The sequence below is a fragment of the Delphinus delphis genome, chromosome 9 (assembly GCF_949987515.2).
Source record: "Delphinus delphis chromosome 9, mDelDel1.2, whole genome shotgun sequence".
Classification (NCBI taxonomy): Eukaryota; Metazoa; Chordata; class Mammalia; order Artiodactyla; family Delphinidae; genus Delphinus; species Delphinus delphis.
Genome location: NC_082691.1, coordinates 11,090,517 through 11,109,871, shown reverse-complemented (window position 1 = coordinate 11,109,871; position 19,355 = coordinate 11,090,517). Strand labels below are relative to the sequence as shown.

The 19,355-nt window shown below is 62.0% G+C and overlaps 1 protein-coding gene across 6 annotated transcripts in view; it reads right to left on the bottom strand.

The window, feature by feature from the left end:
• CAMK2B (calcium/calmodulin dependent protein kinase II beta) overlaps window positions 1–19,355 on the bottom strand; it is a 94,822-nt gene that overhangs the window by 22,370 nt on the left and 53,097 nt on the right. For all 6 annotated transcript variants that reach the window (XR_009520584.1, XM_060020183.1, XM_060020181.1 and 3 more), the window contains exons 4-8: window positions 13,295–13,349; window positions 9,523–9,588; window positions 3,715–3,787; window positions 294–396; window positions 122–205 (exon numbers count right to left, since the gene is read on the bottom strand). Coding sequence is in view for 5 of the 6 variants with exons in the window: in XM_060020183.1 (XP_059876166.1) it covers window positions 122–205; window positions 294–396; window positions 3,715–3,787; window positions 9,523–9,588; window positions 13,295–13,349 (381 nt within the window). In the remaining variant the exon portion in view is untranslated. The remainder of the gene's footprint in view (window positions 1–121; window positions 206–293; window positions 397–3,714; window positions 3,788–9,522; window positions 9,589–13,294; window positions 13,350–19,355) is intronic.

Here is a 19,355-nt window from a genome sequence, read left to right as displayed (position 1 = left end):
TAGCGACTCCAGTCTGGGTGGAGAGGGCGCTCCTAGCGGGGGGTAGCCCTGTGAGTCAGCCCAGCGGCGGGTCCCTCACAGTGGCCCTGCGGCCCTACCCCGCCCCGCACACCAGCCTCACCGCACGCCCAGATGTCCACCGGCTTGCCGTACGCCTCCTTGCGCAGCACCTCTGGGGACAGGTAGCCTGGCGTGCCAGCGAACCCTAGCGGGAGGGGAAAGGGCCGTGTGAGGGGCCCCGGGGGCAGCTGACGCCCCCAGCCTGGCCCCCGGTCGGCCAGCCGGCTACTCACCAAACCAGGCCTGCTGGTCCCCCTGCACCTCGATAGCCAGGCCGAAGTCCGCCAGCTTCACTGCGGCCCCTTTGCACTTGCTGGCCAGGAGCAGGTTCTCGGGCTGCGGGGAAGGCGACCAGCCCGAGAGCGTGTGGTTTACACCCGGGGGTGTCACGGGAGGGAGGGGGACAAAATAGTGCTTTGCAGACAGGGGCACACAGGCCTGACCTGTCACCACGTGGGTGTCCCCCCAGCGCAGCTGACACCCTTGGCTTGGGCGTATCCCAGAGCTCTGGGCCCCGCCGGGCCTGCACCCCGCAGTCTGTCCCTGCCCCGCACCCCCGGGGGGCAGGGACAGGCGCCCCAGAGCTGAGGGAAGCTGGCTTTCAAAGCGCAAGCTTGTGAACTCAGGGCGCTGGGACCAAAAACTGAGCGCAGCCTACAGGCCCTGGCAGGCTGTGCAGGGGCCCGGGACGTCCACCGGCAGAGGGGCTTCCCTCCCTTCACCACGGCTGGCTGCACAGACAACTGCCTGCCGGAGCGCTCAGGTGCTGCTGGCAGGATGGCAGCCCTCAAAGGGCAAGAAGGAACAACCGAGGGCCCCGAGAGCCTGGCAGTGCAGGACATCTGTCCACCAAGTCCCACCGGCCCCATGCTGGCTGGAGGGGGCCTGCCTCGACCGCAGGTGGGAAAGGTCCCATGCAGACCTCCCTGAGTCGGGCAGCAGCGCCCTTGCTCAAGCTGGAAGGACATTCATCCCTGTCCCACTGGAGCGCCGAGGCTGCTGCCCCCTGATTGGGGACACTTGGCCCCGAAGGCCCGAGGGGGTCCCTGTGTGCTGGGCCCTGTGCGCTGGGCCCCTCCCATCCCAGCCTATCCCACCAGCCTCACCACCTCCCAGCGGCCAGCGCTCAGAGCTCAAAGCCGCTGGACTTCCTCATGCCTCTCTGGGCCCTCGGCTCCCTCGCCAGGCCACCCTCCCGACGGGAAGGCCCGCTGAGACCACGCTGCCACTTTGGTGCTACCAAGAAAGACAAACACCACGAACCGAACTGAGTTAACCCCGCTTGTACACCTGGGGTGTTAGGACGACACACGTGGAAGAGATGAAGTATGCCAGTCCCACCCGGCAGAAACCAGTTCTTCCAGGCCCACACACAGCTGGCTGGACGAGGTGCTGTCCCTGCAGGTGATGTGCGCTGGGGACACTCAGCCCTGTCTGCCCAGCACGGCCTGGAGGCCTCTGAACATCTTTTTTTTTTTTTTTTTTTCGGATTATTGGTCTTTCTTGTTTTTAATACTCCCCTTTTCTTCCTTTTTTAAAGTTTATTTCTTAATGCATGTCCCATCAACTCTTTTGGCCACAGCGCACGCCATGTGGAACTTCCCCGACCAGGGATCGAACCCGCGCCCCCTGCATTAGAAGCACGGAATCTTAACCACTGGACCACCAGGGAAGCCCGCCTCTGAACACCTTGATTTTGCAAATGTGCGTGGGGCAAGGGGACCCCAACCTCTCCACACACTCCACATCAAGAAGTCTGAAATAAACACAACATTGTAAATCAACTATATTTCAATTTTTTAAAATTAAATTTAAAAAAGAAGTCTGAAATCGTAGGGGTCAGGGACTGCAGCTGGGGGCTTGACCTGACTTCTACAGCTCAGATACCCCCACCCCGAGGAAACAAACCAGCTCTCCTCCCCAGGAAGAAGGAGCTAAGTGAACTTGGTCCCTGGGAAGAGCTGGACAAGAAGGGTCGGGGCCGGGCGGGGCGAGAGGCAGGGGAGCCAGCTGGGTCCGAGCAGTGGTGCCCTGGCCCCGGGCTCCACCCTGGCTCCCTCGCAGCACCCTGGGATGGCATCAGCCCCCTCCACTCTCTCCACCCTCCACACCTTGGCTGAGAGGACACCCACCACAGCACCGCTTCTGGGGGGCTGTCTCAGTCATGATGGTGGAGGCCTCTCTAGAGGAGGAGGGGCAGTCTGCTCCCCCGACACCTGGCAGACTCCTGCCCCCTTTTCCTCTTTTGGGCAAGGATTCTGTTTGCCCCCAGGGCACACCTGGCCTGGGGGGAGCATCCATCTCCATTTGCCTGCTTTGGCCTCTAAGTTACTTATGCATCACGGGGTCCACAGTCAAGGGGGGATGCGCGCCCACTCCCCTGCGGCCCCTCCTCCTTGAGGCCCCCAATGAGGCCGATTCAGACAAGACACAGCGACAGAGGGGGACCCACAGGACAGGCAGACACGGCGGGCCTGGGTGGGCATGTGAAAGGACAGGGGACCACACGGCACATGCAGAGAGAGAGCGGGAACGTGAAGGGCACAGGAGAGGGTCCTGGGCCTGCTCCTGGCAGGACAACATTCCAAGAGCAGCCCCACAAAGATTAGCTCACAGACACACACCCCTCGGTGGCCCGAGGAAGGGCGTGACCCCGTTCAGCCCGAGCACGCATGGGAAAGTTGGTCTCAAACGCCACCAGCAGGTCTCTTAGCAGGGATGACAGGCCCAGGGGTCCCCCCACCCCCCAACAGAAGAAACTGACCCAAACCCAGACTTGAAGAAAGCTAAAATCAAAGAAAGGAGGAGAAATTGAGAGGAGGAGGAGGGCGGAGGAGGAGGGAGGGGGAAAGGAGGGAGGGAGGCAGGAGGATGGGGTGTAGTCCTCCTGAAGACCCTCCCACCGCACTGAGCCCTGTGGGTGACAAACCTTGCTTTAAATGCTCTATGGTCACTTTGCCCAGAGCTGAGCCAAGAGCTACTAGAAGAAAGGGCTGGAAGTTTGCAGAGACCATCCAGGCTGGTCCCTCAGCCCCTGCTCCCGAGGCATCAGCCCCACCTGCACGCACATCACCTGCCAGGTGTCCCACCTGCCAGGTCCGAATCTCAACCGGAGCCCAGAAAGCGAGACCCCGAGTGGACACGTGTTAATAGGCTGATTTTTGACAACTGTCCCCTCTCAGCCCCGGAGCCTAGAGGTGTTGGGAGGGACGTGTGCAAATACACGCATGTGTGCACACACACAGACACCACGCACACAGATGTGCACACATGCACATACTCTCTCACACGTGCAGGAACGCACATGCATGTGCACACACGTATACACACGTGTGCATGTGAGCACATATACACCTGTGCCCACACAGGCACACACACATACACGTGTGCACACAGACCCACATTCTCGCATGCACGTACCTTCCAACACAAACACACATGCACACACACAGGTGCTCATACACGTGCTGATGCACACGCACACACACTCTCACATGCATGCACTTTCACACGCAGACACACACGCACGTGCACACGTCCCACACACACAGTGTCTCCTGGCGCTTGCACTGCCCCAGCCCAGAGCCTCCTGGTAAACGCAACATGCAGTTACAGACAACAAACACCTGGCACAGAGCGCGGTGGGGGACTCACCTTGAGGTCCCTGTGGACGACCCCCATTTGGTGGCAATGGAGAACCGCCTCCAGGATCTGCTGGATGCAGTGACTGAAGCAAACAGCAGGCGCGTTAGTGCGGGTGGCCCCCGAAGAGTGGGCGGGGGCGCAGGAGCAGGGTGCTGTGTGGCACTGGGGGGGGTCCCCAGCCTGGCAGGGGGCCGCGGGGAAGCAGGGAATCAAGGTGCGGCCTGCCACATGGGAGAGGAGACACTGGCCAGGAGGGGACCTCTGAGGAGCCTTCCTCACCCCCAAAGGTCAGCACAAGGCCCAGCCAGGCCCCCTGCGCCCCCCACCCTGCCTTCCCCTCGGGCCAGGCCCTTGGAAGTGCTGCTCAGAGGAGACACGCCTGGCCCCAGGGCCCTCCTCCCCAGGCTCATGCTGGCCAAGCCTGGACCTGAGCTGGGCGCCCTGCAGGAGGGAGGCCCGGCCTGAGCCCACACCCTGCAAGGCAGGCTGGAGATGGGGGAACCCGGGCAGGAAAGGGCAGAGGTGAGAGGGCGAGAGTGGGGTGCCGCAGTGTGGGGTGACGCCCTGGCCACTAGGGCCCCCCTCTGTTCTGGGGCAGCGCTAATGCTGCAGCCTCCAGTCACTCATGTGCTAGGGCAGGAGTCATTTCATTTGAATAAACTTGAACATCCACGCTGGCTGCTGGCTGCCGTGCTAGACAGCTCAGCTCCTTAGCAGCCCTGGGGTCCCGGATGCGCTCCTGGCGAAGAGGCAGCCTGGCACGGCCCAGGGCCCCAAGCCAGGGGCTTCCTTCCAGAGCCGGGAGAAGTCCCGAGCCCTCCAGGGTATTACTGGCTGGAGGGAGAGACCCAGCTCTCCTCAGGCGCCTCCAACACCGGTGCTTCAGCAACGTGCCCTGAACATCAGACCTAGATGCCCCCAGCCCCTGTGGCCTGAGCCTGCCTCCCCCAGGTGGCCCCAGGGGACTGGAAAGTTTCCAGCTGTCCCCAAAGCCAGGCACAGACCCTGGGCTCCCATAGCAGCCCTGCAGCGTTACCAGCCACGGGGGACAGGAGGGCCACAGGCTCCCTGGAGCTCACCCCCTGGGGTCTCAGCCACAGCCCCTCTGGGTGGGGACGAGGGATGCACAGGCAGACTCCCTCAGGACCCTTCCTGCCATGGCTGGACCCTGTGGGGTGACTGAAGGTCAGCTGGAGGGGTGGGCTTCGTTTTCCTAACAGCAAACTCAGAGAAGGGACAGGGGACCAGGCCTCTTCCTCAAATACCTATGGCCACATCTGGAGCCCACCTGCTGCATAGAAAAGTAAACCTGAGTTCCCTGCTGCGGAAACCTAGACCTCAGAATCCTGATGATGGATTCCTGAGGTTTGCAGGGGTCAAGAGGAGCCGGGCCCAAACCTGTGGGCGACAGTCCCCCAGCACCCCCTGCCCTTAGGTGCCTCTAGGGGCTGGAAAGCCCATCCCCGCCCCACGCCCTGAGCTCTCCTGCCCGACCTGCTCCCAGTGCCTCCCTCCCCACTCCTGCCCCTCCCACAACGTCCTCATCTGCCAGGAACAATCCTTTGTGGTCCTCACGCCCATCCTTGCATCCCCAGCTCCACACCCAGCCACCACCAGCCCTCCCGTGACTGCAGACACGGGCTCAGCACCCCTCCTGTCGCCCAGGCTGACCCACTCAGGGGCTTCCCTCCTCATGGGCAGAGCTCAGCCATGAGGTCGGGGAAGCTCTTTTGAGGTCAGGACAGGCTGCTGGGTGGAGACAGAGGCCAGATAAAGGCCCAGCACTTGTAGCTGAGGCCACTGAGCCAGGGCCCTGGGCAGCGGACTCTGGCTTTCCCAGTCCCCGGGAATCTGCGGCTCCCTGGCAAACCCAGAGCCCTGGGGAGGCATGCTGGGGGCACCAATGCATCCTCCCGGAGCTCAGCCTCGAGTCCCTGGATCACCCACACGCTGCAGCACCCGACCCCATACAGGGCCTCGGGGACCCTGGGGCAGACCAGCCCCCGCCTGTGCCGCTGCAGCCGGACCCTGGTTCTGCCCCGGGGGACACCCGTCCCAGCCGTGTGCCGTGTGCCCTGCCATCCCCGTGGTACCCCGCTCCTCCCACCAGCGCATCAGCAGCCCTCGCAGCCCACGGGCCGGCATCTCCTGGGCCCCTGGCCACTCCCCGAAAGCCCTGGAACGGTCCGGCCCCAAGCTCAGGCCTGCCGAGAGCCCTGCGAGTCTTCAGCTTCGGGTCGAGCCCCTCTTCTTCCTCCACCCTCGTGAGCTTGCCCCGCTCTCAACCCCAGGATGCTCTCTGCACTCTCCTCCGTGTCGAGCGAGCGTGAGGCACCCCCGTCGTCCACACTGCAGTCACGCGGTGGCCCTGCGCTCTGTGTGGGCGTCTGGGCAGCGTCCGTCTCTGCTCCGGACTGTGGCCTCCACGACCACAGGGACATGTCGGTTCTTTCCTCTCGATTGTGTCCTCAGGCCCAGCCTTGTAGGAATGTGTTCCCCAAACGTCGCTCGGACCCAGGGATCCATCGGCCGCAGCACCGATTGATACGTCGGCTCAGATGGGGGTGGGCTGTGCCCTGTGCCCTCCCCCGCGTCTCCTCTTGGGGATGCAGGGCCCCAAACCAGCGCCAGAGATGGGGTGACTGCTCCTGCTGAGCCAGCATGTCTCCCCGAGCATCACAGAACTCAGCCCGTTGGCTGAAATCCAGCCCTACAGCTCTGATGCAGCCCCTGTCCACCCAGCCCGCAGGCCCTGCTCAGGTCGCTTCGTGGCCGCCCTGATGGAGAGATGTGCTGGCTTAGCCCCCAGTACTCACAAATGAGCTGGTCAAGCAAACCACGTTCCCCAAGAGAAAACGGTGCAGGTCTGCTCACCCCCTCCCCACAGCCAGTGCGGCAACGCTGCTCGCCTGTCTCCCGGGCCTACTCTTCACAGCATCTCTGGGACCGACGTGGCAGTGGCCTCTGCGGCCTGCAGGTGGACACCACCTGCCTGGAGAGCGGCCCATTCCAGCTAGCCCACCCTCCAGGGACCTCTGGGGGGCCGCTCCCGGGGCTCTCATCACCCTGCTCTCGCCCTGGTCTCCCGGCTGAGACCACGGCCTTGGAGGACATGAGGCCGCCTGGCCAGTCATGAGGTCCTGCCTCCCTTCTGCCTGCCATTTACATCGTACCGTCTTCCTCGTGGGGCCTTTTTTTCATATTCTGAACAACTCAGAAAGTCACTTTTGTGGTCAGAATTGTTCCCAAGCGGCATTCCAGACGCTGGCCGGTCCTGGACGTTATTCTCATGGTTCTGGGCTCTGCTGTCACCTCAGATGTGCCCCTCCCCCCTCCTCCCCTCCCCCCTCGCCCCCTCCCTGGGACAGCCAGCCTTCTCACGGGCCCCCATAAGCATCCCTCATGAGCCATATTGCTTTTCAGGGTTTTTAAAAGTGGGCTCTAAATATTTTGAACTTTTTGCTTTCCCAGGTTTGAAAAAGACCCCTCCTTTTCCCCACAAACTCCAAAATAAAGATCCCACTTCTTCCTCAGAGGAATCTCCAGCCTTCTCGCTTAGAAAAAGGTTCAGAAAAGCAACTCCTGCCCTGCTTCCTCTTCCTCTAGAGACGTGCCACGTTGGAAATTCATCACTCGCTCAGCTTTGAGCAGCACGGCCCCGGGCAGGCCACCAGAAGGGTGGCTGACGCATTTGGTGGGGGCCAGGCCTGCACGCTGGCCGGGAAGGTGCCCACCACCACGGCTGGGCGTCTAGGGCTCCAGCCTCAGCAGAGCCCAGGCCCCTTTCACTGGGGGTCCTGGGGGAATACCCTCTCAGGGCGGGAGAAAGCGTTCACCCCATCTGCCACAGTTCCTGACGATGCCCGTGGGAGACCCACCCACGTGGGCATCCACGTCACTCTCAGGCCGTCCTGTCCGAAGGCTAAGCACCGACACAAAGGTCAAAAGCACACTTCCAGGGTCCAGGACTCCTGGGAAAAGGGGCAGCCTGTGGTGCGGGTTTAACGAGTGAGGCCAGCTGGAAGGGATCCCCGAGAGTGTCCCTCGCTCCCTCTCGCCCCCCTGGTAGCCTGGCTATGAGCAAGGTGGAGTCTGTGAGAGGAAACTAGGCATTTGTGGGTGGGGCCCCAAACGCCAGGAAAGCCTCCATAGGGGAGGCCCAGGCAGGAAGGTCAGGATGCCAGCCATCCGGGCAGGCAGGAGGGAGCTGCAGAATTGGGGAGCGGGGGCGGGGGCAGAGGCGGTCATCGGAGAAGACGAGGTTGGAGGCAGGTGAGAGTGGGCAAGGGAGGAGCTCCGAGGACACAGGTGTTGGAGGGACGGGGCATGCGTGGGGGACGTGGCAGGGGAGGGAGTGTGGCCGTCGGGCATATGGGGAAGAGGCGGGCACTGGGGGCTCTGCTGTGGGCCACGTCCCCCTCCAGCGAGACCACCAACCACAGAGCGCAGGAGGCTGCCAGGCCCTGGGCCGTGCCCAGCGGTGGGTGCTGAGAACCGAGGAGCCCTGGCAGGACGCTCCAGGTGGGGGTGGGACGAGGACGGTGAAGGCAAGCGCCCCCCGAGGCGCCCCGGTACCGCTGGAAGGCAGCCCTCCTGGCCCCAGCGCTGCCCTGGCTGCGGGCCCTGGGGCCCGACCTGGGGGCAGCCGCTGGGGACCTCCTCTCCTGTCCTGCCCTGACAGATGTCAGGACCCCGGGTCTGGGGCTCTGGCTCCACCCAGCAGGCAGGCACGCATACTTGGGACATTCTCGCCCAAGCATCCCAGAGCAGCAGGAGGTGCCTCTGTTCTACTTTTCTTGTAAGTAGGAAATAAAAATGGAGTCTTCCTGCTCTCGGAGGGAACGGGTCGCTCCCAGGCTGCTGTGCAAAATGAAAGCCCTTCCTCAAGGAGCCTCAGAAAAGCAGCCAGTGCCCTGACACCCCAGCTCACCCCGGCTCCAGCACCCCACGCCAGCGCCCGCCAGGCCCCCAGCCTCCTGCCGCCCAGCTCTGTGGGTGCCCGGGTGACACCAGGGACCCACTCACATATTCTCACGGGGACCCAGGCTGTCACCGACGGGCAAGGTTGCCTGGGGGTGCAGAAGCAAGTCACAAAAAGCTACTTGTTAAAATAACGTTCATTTTCTTGATTAGAAAAGGAATACATATTCGTTAAAGAAAAATTTTAAAATAGACGAAGAAGATTAAAAAATTTAAAAGCATCCGTAACTCCGCCGCCTAGAGAGGGCCACTGTCGGCCTCTTTTCTTTTTCTTTTAAACGCGTGTGTCCTTGGGAGCTGGGCGGGCCGGGCTGGGCAGGCCGGGATTGGTGGCCCGCAGCCATCTCCAAGCTGAGATGCGCTGTCAGGAGTGACACACCTGTCACGGCTCGGGGTGGCATCTGGCCCACAGCACGGGCCAGAGCAGGTCACGGGGGGCCTGCCCTTCTGGGGGGAAGGGCCCTGCTATCTCCCAGCAGCTGCACTGCAGATGGTATCTCTGAGAAGGTCGGTCCCCTTCGACCACCATGAGGGCTGACCAAGTCCAAGGGAAGGGCAGGAGGATGCCCACCGCCATGCTCTGTCTGCTCTCCCCCCACCAGCTACCCCAAGGAGAGCCCCTCTGTGGGCCAGTTCCCACCCACCCCAGGGGAGACGGGGCAGGCGTCCGCCAGGCGGGCCGCCTGACACTTCTGCCCAGTGGACCGTCGGCCTGGGCCATGTCAGGGACAACGTTCACGAGAGCAGATGTGGGCCAGAGGGGCAGGAGCCAGGCTTAGAGAGGGAAGGCCGGGCAGGAGAAGAGGGGCCAGGATGGTGTGAGGGCTCTGCACCCACCTGGCGTCTGCCTCACTGTAGTACTCTCTCGCCACGATGTCCTCAAAGAGCTCCCCACCAGTGACCCTGTGGGAAAAGCACACAGAGGTCGCCCTGTCACCTCCATCGCCACCTGCTCGTCACCACCGCCGGCAGCACCGCCGTCTTCACCTCCACAGCCATCAGTCCCACCGTCCTCACCACCACCGCCTCCGCCCCTTCTCCAGCGTCACCCGGGACTGACAGCTTACCGAACGCTTACTCACATAGGGCGGTACTTCACATTTTAGCCTTCACGCCCCCTCCATGACACTGGCACTCTTAAGCTCAGAAAACTGAGTCTCGATGATCTCAGGGACTTTCCCAGAGTTTGCGCTCAGGCAGCCCCGGAGTCTGAGCCAGGCCTCTTCACTGTTACCCAGGCCCTGTGACTAATTCCGGTTCTCCCTTGTCAAACCCCCCGAGGCCAGGGATGCGGCCCACACACAGGGCACAGCGGCAGAAGAGACGGTGCCTGGAGCTGGCCTCGCTGGTGGGCGAGGGCACGACGTGTTCAAAGCCCCACTTCCAGAAGGAGAGTGGGACCTCTGTCCACACACTCTCTTGCCATGTGTCGCTTGCCAGAATGACTAGATCCCCTGGGCTGGGAAATGTGGGCGTGGACAGCAAGGTGAAAAGCAGGGCTGAGGGATGGATGCACGGGGAGCAGGGAGGAGCCACCCCTGGGTCCGCCCAAGCCCTTCACTCCACCGGGCAAGCCCTGAGTCCACCGGAAGTCTCCATCTAGGGCTTTTGTACCCCTGTGTGGTCCAGAGTCTCCCTCCTGTGTCCTGTGGGGACACCGAGGGACACTCCCTCCGCAGCCACACCCTCTCTCCACCTGCAGCTGCGCTGGCCTCATGCACTGTGATCTCTCCATTTGCATCTCAGTTCCCATTAGTTCTCGAAGTTGGGGCTTGGGTTGGCTCCATTTTGTGCCCAGCACTCAGCGACCACGGGCATGGGCCCTGCTGGACACTGGCCCCGGCGTGGGTGGGCTCCCTCTTAGTGTTAGAGAAACACAAAAACGAGGATGCACTGGGTGTTGGCGTGCTCCCACTCGAGGCTAGATGCTGGCCCTCAGATCCTGTCAGGCTCCCAACGAGTCTGGGACTTGGGGGAGCTTTTAGGGTCCCCCTCTGCCACCCGCGGAGGTTCAGGCTCAGAGCAGGTGACCGCCCGAGGGAGCAGAGCCTCATGCGTCTGTGTGCACACGTGTGTGTGTGAAGCGGGAGGATGAGGTTCTACGTCCAGCCCAAGGGAGTGGGACTCACTGCCTCTCTCTCTGCACACACAGCTCACAGGTCAGGCTCTGCAGACCCTGAGTCCAAGCATAGGGCGGAGGTGGAAAGGCCACAGGTATTGCTCGGGGCTGTAGCAGGGGCACAGGGAGCCCCCGCAGGAGGCTCCACCTGGGGCCGGGGACAGGCCCTCTGGGTCCTCGCATCCACAGGAGGCTTCAGTCTGTGCATCTGGGGCCTTGTGGTCCAGAGCTGTAGGTCAGGCAGTTGGCTGCAGGGGGCTGGCGTCTCGAGCTGGCCGGGAAGGGCCTGGTCTGGAGGCCAGTGCTCTCCCTTTCCTCAGGCTCCAGCCAGACAGCATGGCTAGTTCTGGGCTGCAGCCACAGCCCCTGGGAGAGCCCTCTCCTCTGTTCCCAGGCCTGGTCCCCAAAGCCGAGTGACATTCTGAGGCATGGGGAGTGGGGAAACCTGTCAATCTCCAAATCCACAGAGCCCCCAAACTGCCAAAGGGCCTGGGGCTTCCTGAAGGTGAGGCCAACCCAGGCCAGAAACGTCTCCCCAATTCTGGGGCTACAGAGTGGCAGAGGGGATGCAGAGTGGCACAGGAGGGCTGTGCGCAGGGTGGGGGGCATCTCCACGCCTCCAGTCCTACCCCTCCCTCAGCAGCCCCCCGCGCAGGCCTTCCCTGCCCCCCCAAACAGCTGCCTGAGGCCTAGGGCTGTCCTGGATGCTGCAGAGTGGGAGTTTCAACAGGCCTGGGGGCCACAGAGGTTTGGGGGGAGGATGTGCGAGGCCCAGGTCCCCCCTCCTCGTCACCCTCTCCAAAAACACCAGCCAGTTTCCTCTCTCCAGCTCTGCTCAGAGCCTCTCCCCACACCTGCCTGTTGTGTGGAGCAGCAGATTCAAGACCCTCTCACACACGTGCACGCACTCACATGCACGAGTGTGCACACACGTACACACACACGCACGCGCACACCATTCTCTCCCATCTTGTCCACTCCTGAATCACACATACCCACCCACCTGTCGGCCACCAGGGGCCCGTACATGGCCACCCTCCAGCCCGGGGGCCTCTGTATTTCCTGGAAAAGAGGCTGGTGGAACTGGGTGGGTCTGGGGGCCCACGGGGGTGACAGCAAGCTTGCCACCTCCACAGGGGCCAGGCGACAGACGTTTCAGGGCACAGCCTCCGCCCAGCAGCGGCAGCTGTGTCACAGGTCGGCCCTGGTCACCCGGCTGGAGACTTGAAGTGGTGTCTTGTGGGACACAGGGGGACCGAGAGGTGGCCCAGCCCCTGCAGGCCTCTCCTGGCCAAAGGACCCCGCGTGGGCCAGGGGTTCAGGCCTCCACGCCCCCACGGCCGAGGCATCTGTCGTTTGAGAGAGATGGGAAGCTCTCCCATGGAGACACGCCCTGCCCCCATGGCCACAGACCCCAGGCTGGGCTTCGTGGAGGCCACACAGAGCCACCCCAAAGCTACAGCCCCTGCCCACCCCAGGGTCCCGAGCTGTGCTGACTCACGGACAGCTAAATATAGCAGCACTCAGCCGGAGCTGTCGGGAAGTGAGGGGATGAGATCACCGCTTCTAAATCCAGCAGGAAGTGAGCGGCAGCAGAGGCCCCAGACGCTCTCACTTAGCGCCACACACGCATGCATGCGTGCACACACATGCACAACATACCCATGTGTATCCACTCCCACAAGTCACGTGTACATGTGTACACACATGCATGCGCACACCCCATAAACCACATGCGCGTGTACACAGACACGCACATGTGGGTGCACATGCACACCCACAAGCCACATGTGTGCACACATGCACCCATGGACATGCACACACACATGTGCATGTCCACACCCCAACTCATACACATGTTCTCACACACACACAAACCACACACGTGTTCGTGTAATCACACATACGTGCACACACTGAAACACACGTGCACACTCATAAACACACACGCACACATGCACTCATAACACACAGGCACTCTTGTGCACACCCTTCCACAAATCACGTGCACATGTGTACACACGTACACGCCCCCACAAATCACACACACACGTGCCCATTCATCAACATACACAAATGCATCCACGCAATCATAAACCCAGAGGCACTCTTGCACACACATGCACACACGCAAATGCTCACGCCAGCCGGTGGGCCCCAGCCAGGGGAAGGAAGGGGAAGGAAGACCGAGGGCCCGTTCCTCCGGGGGTCCTCCCCTCCCTCCCTCCCCTCCGCCCCAGCCTCCAGGAGGCCCTTCTGTGTGGGGGAGGGGACCAGCCGGGCAGCCCCATCCCCCTGGGACTCCGTGCGCCAGCCAGCGCAAAGCCAACAGGCTAAGAGCAGAGCCGAGGGAGGCTGGCCCACGCGGCTGGGGGCGAGGCTACCCGGGAGGCGGAGGACTGCCCGCAGGGGCTGGGGAGACCAAGGGTCCCAGCCCGGCCCAATGCTGGGAGCAGATGAGAGCACAAGTCCCTAGGCTCCGGCACTTACAGATCGAAGACCAGGTAGTGGAAGCCTTCCTCAGAGATGCTGTCGTGGAGACGCACTGTGGGGATGGGAGAGGCTGTGAGCGTGGGAAGCAGCCCGGGGCCTACCCACGCCTCCCAGCCTGCCTCCGACCCGTCCAGTCCCATGGCCAGTAGCACAAGCGCTCCAAGGAGGAGGGCCGAGGCCTGGGGCTTCCCACAGCCCGGGCTGGGCAGGGCCCGGGGGATGCTGCAGGCAGAGCCCGAGGGGTGAGCGTGGGCCCTGCAGGCCGGCCGGCCCCAGGCCAGTATCCAAGGGCCTCAGGGGTGTGGTCTTGCCTTTCCTTTCCTCTGCCGGAGGGAGACCCTGACCCTTCTCAGCCCCCGCCGGGTCCCCTGCTCCCAGACGCAGCAGGGATAGGGCTAGCGGTGCAGGGACGAAGGCCCACACCACCAGGTCTGGAAAGGAGCCGTCCAGGGGCTTCATGGGAGAGGAGTGCGGAGGGCGCCATTGCCAGCCTCTCGGGCCAGGCTGAGGAGGCAGGGACCCCCGGGCGGAGGACCACCTGCCCAGGGCCCCGTGCGGCATCACTTCCAAAGGTCAGACCCTGAGCTCCCATTCCAGAAGCGGCATGGTCGGTAGGATGGTGCCAGGCCACGCACGCGCTCTCTGCTTTAGTGCGTTTTCTTCACTCCCTGAGCCTGGAACAAGGGCCCGGCCAGAGCCGTGCTGGTTAGGAGTTGATGAATGAATGAATGAGGGAATGAATGAATGAGTGAACAGCGAAGTGGATGTCAGCACAAAGAACACAAGCCCGGTGCCTCCTTTTCCTCGAGGTGAAGACGCGCCCGGCACTCAACAGCAGGTATTTCTAGGAACGGCTCATTTGGACACTGCCCCCCACGTGACGGATCCTGCCTCCTGTGTCAGGAGCCCGCAGTGTGCTCATCCCGAGAAGTTACAGGTGCACAGAGAGGGTAAGTTACTGGCTGAGGGTCACACAGCTCACACAAGGCCAAAGCAGTAGTGTGGACGGGGGCTCGGAGCCCCCACCGAGCTGCTGCTCCGCCAGCCTCGGCCCGCTCCGCCCCTCAGCTCCTTAGGCCTCACTCCCCACCACCACGAGGGATGGGGCCACCAGCACCAAAAGGGTGAAGAGCAGAGCTTCTCCCGGGGCCCACAGCCCCTCACTCACGCCCTCGAAGCTGCCCTAGCTCCCAGCTTCGCGGCCAGCATCCCCCCTCTCCCAACTCCGGGCTTCCCAAGGGCCCCGCCAGCAGCGTCCTCACACCAGGAACCCCAATGTGACCTTGGCCACGGCCTGGCGCCCGGGGGGCAGGCCCCTGACGCAAGCAGTCAGGGCATCTGGTCGCCAAGGAGAAGGGGCATGGGTGGCTCCAGGGGCGCCTCGGCTCACACATCTGCTTCTCTCACCATCCCCCCCTCCCATCGCTCACTGTGATCTCTGCTCAAGGGCCCGGCGTCCAGCCTCACCCCACCCAGGTGCGCCCGGACCCCGACTCCATCCGGGCGGGTCTGCAACTCCCTAACACACAGCAGACCCCCGGCTCACTGCGACCTCCTCGAGGCCCCTCTTGCAAAATCCCTGAGGGACCAAAAGCCCTCCCCCTGCTGACTCCTTTCTGCGGGGGGCCCAGCACATCGGCCCCTCCGAGCAGCCTCCCCTGGAACTCCAAGCAAAGAAAGGCCTGGGGTGGAGGGGCGGCATGGAGGGGAGAGGTCCACCCTCCACCACCCCGCCAGCCCTGCAGACAGCGACCCAGAGGAACCCCCCCCCCCACCGTGGGGCCTTTCTCTCCTCCCATGCAGAGGAATCCCCCTTCCCCAGGGGAGCCTCAGGGGTCCATAAGTCTGGGGTGCTGCTGGGCCTTCCTCCTGGTGGAGGCCACCCCGCCCCCCGAGCAGGTGAGAGGGGCTCAGGTTCCCAGGTCCTGCTGGCAGGGCCCTGGGCCTCGCCCTGGGAGACACTGGGGGTTCTGCATGGGAGTCAAGGCCACGTGGGCATAGACACTTTTTTTAGTTAAACAGTTTTAACATTTAAAAAATAGTTATGCGTTACTTTAATGGTTTAGAAGAAAACCTACCTAGCACATCAGACCCGTGATTTCACAGGCAGTACTAAGTCAGGAAAGGAATTGTCATAGAATCTATTTTACTTAAATAACAGTAAGTAAATAACACTGCGGGTGGCATACAGAGGCGGCAGATGAAGTCCCAGTAATACCTGAAAGAGTCTGGCCTGGGAGCACTGGGTCACGGGGACGAGGGGGTCGGGGGAGCCCAAGGATGCGCCTCCTGCTGCTGGGGCCGCAGCTCCTCCAGGGACAGGACCCCGAGTCCCAGGCCAGGGGCCTCTCGGTGGGGGGTCCTTCTGCCCTTCCAAAGCTGTCCCTGAACCCCTCCCTGGTCCCTTGTGCTGTGAGGGAGGGCAGGGCCCTGCGACCTATCATATGATGGGCTTTGGGAAGGAAGAGCTGAGGAGTGACAGCATGGGCCCTGAGCGTTTGGAGACTGGAAACCTTTCACCTTCCCCTCCTGCACTGGCCTCCTCATCTCAGCAGGAAGTCCTTGCAGGGCCATTGTCCCCCGTGGTGCCCACCCGCCCAGCTCCTGGCTGGACCATCCTGCAAGGGAAGGCAGTTCCAGCCCCAGAAACCAGGAGCTGGGAATTTGCCACCAATGAGCCGGGCCCAGGAGAGAAAGGGTCAGCGTGCAGAGAGGAGGCTGACGGGGGACTAAGGGGAAGCTGGGGGGAAGCCAGAGAGAGGCTAAAGGGAGGCTGAGGGGAGGCTGGAAGGAGGCTGAGGGAGGCTGAGGGGAGGCTGAGGGAGGCTGAGGGGAGGCTGGAGAGAGGCTGAGGGAGGCTGGAAGGAGGCTGAGGGAGGCTGAGGGGAGCCTGGAAGGAGGCTGGAAGGAGGCTGAGGGAGGCTGAGGGGAGGCTGGAAGTAGGCTGAGGGAGGCTGAGGGGAGGCTGGAAGGAGGCTGAGGGAGGCTGAGGGGAGGCTGGAGAGAGGCTGAGGGAGGCTGGAAGGAGGCTGAGGGGAGACTGGAAGGAGGCTGAGGGAAGGCTGGAGAGAGGCTGAGGGAGGCTGAGGGGAGGCTGGAAGGAGGCTGAGGGAGGCTGAGGGAGGCTGAAGGGAGGCTGGAGGTCGGCTGGGGGCTGCCTTCTGAGTCAAGGCTGACGGGCTCTGCTCACTGCCCGATGGGACCCATTCTAACAAGGCTGTGGAAGATTCTGCCTGCCACGGGCACTGCTTAATCTCTGTCACCCACAGTCCCTGGGGGCAGCGTGGGAAGTCTGGGACACCCTCACGTGCTGAGCAGCAACCTCGTGAGGTGGCTACAGCCCACCAGTGAGGTGAGGGTGGAGGTAGCCTTGCCCTCGGCCGAGTCTCCCGTTGGCACGGGGTAGGTGTCCGTAAACATGCGCTGACGAGGGGATTCCTGAGGCCCCGGGTGGAGGGAGCCAACCTCATGGACAGTCGAGTACAGCGCAGACGTGTCTGTGGAGGGCATGGCCCACAGCAGGGCCCTTGCGGGTCATGCCCGTCCCCAGACGCCCGGGCCTGCTTCCCGGGACGGGCCCACACTGCCAAGGCCGGCCCACACCTGTCTCCTCTGCCCAGGTGTCCCCTGGTCTCTGAACAGAAACTAAAGCCCCTGGGAGGGGAACTTCTACCCGGGGGCCTGACTCCGGGTACCAGCTCCTAATGCTACAGCCCAACCAGCAGCCCCCACTGCCGTCGTGCTGATGGGGAGAAGCACTCACACCCTCTGCTGGGCCTCCTTTAAGAGGGGAGCTTGGCTCCTCCACCAAACAAACAGAATAAGGCAGGGTGACAGCCTGACCCCTCCCAGACTGGATCATAACTTCAAAAATTAAACACAGAACCGCCATATGGTCCAAGAATCCACTGCGAGGTATACCCGCAAAGGACTGAAAGCAGAGACTTGGACACCCATGTTCATGGCGGCATTAGTCACGATAGCTAACAGGCCAAGTTCCATTGATGGATGAAGAGATAAACACAATGTGGAATACACATACAGTGGAATATTATTCAGCCTTAAAAAGGAAGGAAATTCTGACACCTGCTACAACACGGATGACCCTTGAGGACATTAGGCTCAGTGAAATAAGCCCGTTCCCAAAAGACAAATGCTGTATGGTCCCCACATCGATGAGGTTCCCAGGGTGTCAAATTCATAGAGACAGAAAGTAGAATGGTGGGTGCCAGGTGCTGGGAGCAGTGGGGGCGGGGTAGTGTTTAATGAATGCAGAGTTTCCCCTGGGGGTGATGAAAAAGTTTTGAGTACAGATGAGGGCGATGGTTACACAACATTGTGAATGTACTTAATACCACTGAACTGTACACTTAAAAACAGTTAAACTGATAAATATTGTTACGTATGTTTTACCACAATTTGGGGAAGAAAAGGCACTGTGCTCCTTGTTCTCCTTCCCTCTCCATCTCTGTCTGTCTGTCTGTCTCTGTCTGTCTGTCTCAATCTCTGTCTCGGCCTCTCTCTGTCTCTCTTTTTCTTTCTGTCTGTCTCTGTCTCTGTCTCTGGAGCCCTGGGCAGGGCCAGCTTATGGCCAAGCCACCTGTGTAGCTGCCCCAGGCCCCAGGCTCAAGAGGGCCCTGCCCTGCTGTTGCTGTTTTGAAATTCATAATAATTTTTGAAAAAAGTCCCCACATTTTCATTTTGCACCGATCCCACAAATTAGGTGGCCGCCGCAATCACCCAGCTGAACTGCTCTTGAATCCACAGAAACAGAGAGAATCAACGCTTGTTGGTTGCGTTTGGGGTACTTAGTTGCCAAGCCTGGACGGCTGACACACTTGTGAAACACGCCTAGTCCACAAACAAGGAGACTGTGCCTCAAAGCAGTTCAGTGGCTGCTGTGGCTTTTGAGGGGAAAGGTGGGGCCCGAGTCCAGATCTCTGAGCTCTGAACCTCAGCACACTGCCTCGGAAAGGAGGGCTTTCACAGCTCACGCCCAGCTCGCCAGGGGAACCCTCTCGGGTCCTCTCAGGGGGGTCCCTGTGAGTAAGGTAGCAGCATCTCCACTTTCCAGATGGGCAAACTGAAGCTCCTCCCCTGCCCACGCCCTAAGCACAAATGCTTCCTGAGTGAGCCAGGACAGGAAGGGGAGCCCCTCCCAGAGCCCCTACCCCGCCTCTAACTGAACGTGGTCCTGCTTCCTCTCCCGGGGGTGAGGGGCTGGGAACACTTCTGTTCAGAGATGGGGCTGGGTAGACACAGGCCACGGAGCAAGGGGCTCCCCTCACCTCCCCCAAAAGTCTCCCCCACTACTCACTCCTCAGAGAGCCCCTCCTGAGTCTACAGAGAATGTTCAGCTGAACCCCACAATCTCAGCTCTGCCTCCCCTGTGTTCTAGAATAAGCCCCCTAGGCGGACTCCAGGGACCACTCGGAACGTACCCAGAGCCACACGGGGTATGCAGGCAGGGCAGGGGGGCTTCTTGTTGAAGAATTGGCCCCGAACACCAACCCAAGAACACCTGGGTCTTCTCTCTAGTAAGAGGATTCCTGAAAATCACTCAGAATGGGGGACCCACACTTGATGGGCGCTCAGCGGACACAGGGGAGGGAGCTGGCATGGGAAGGGGTGTGGGTAGAGCTGGCGGTGCGGTGGCACCAGCCAGGAGCACCAAGAGAGAGGGTCCTCGGGCGCCTGGACCTGGACGGGCAGAGGGGCAACAGCCCTTTTGCCAAACGAACCCCAGCCCAGTGAAGAGGGGGCTGGGGTCCCTGTGGACTCCCACCTCAGAATCACCCATCAGGCTGGCTCAGATTCCGATTCCTGGGCCCTCTCTAGGCCTCCGAGCCAGGCTTTCCCGGGGGCAGGTCGGGAATCTGTGCACCGTGGTTCCAACAGTCTCAGCCTTGAGAGTCCGTGGGCCCAGGCACAAGGGGCGGCAGCAGCCCTGGGGCCGACACCAAGGGACCCCCCCAGAAACGGGAGATCTGCTTTGCGCCCGGGCTGGGCCAGCTGCAGAAGAGCCAGCGGCCTGGAGGGGCCACAGCCAGGGAGGCAG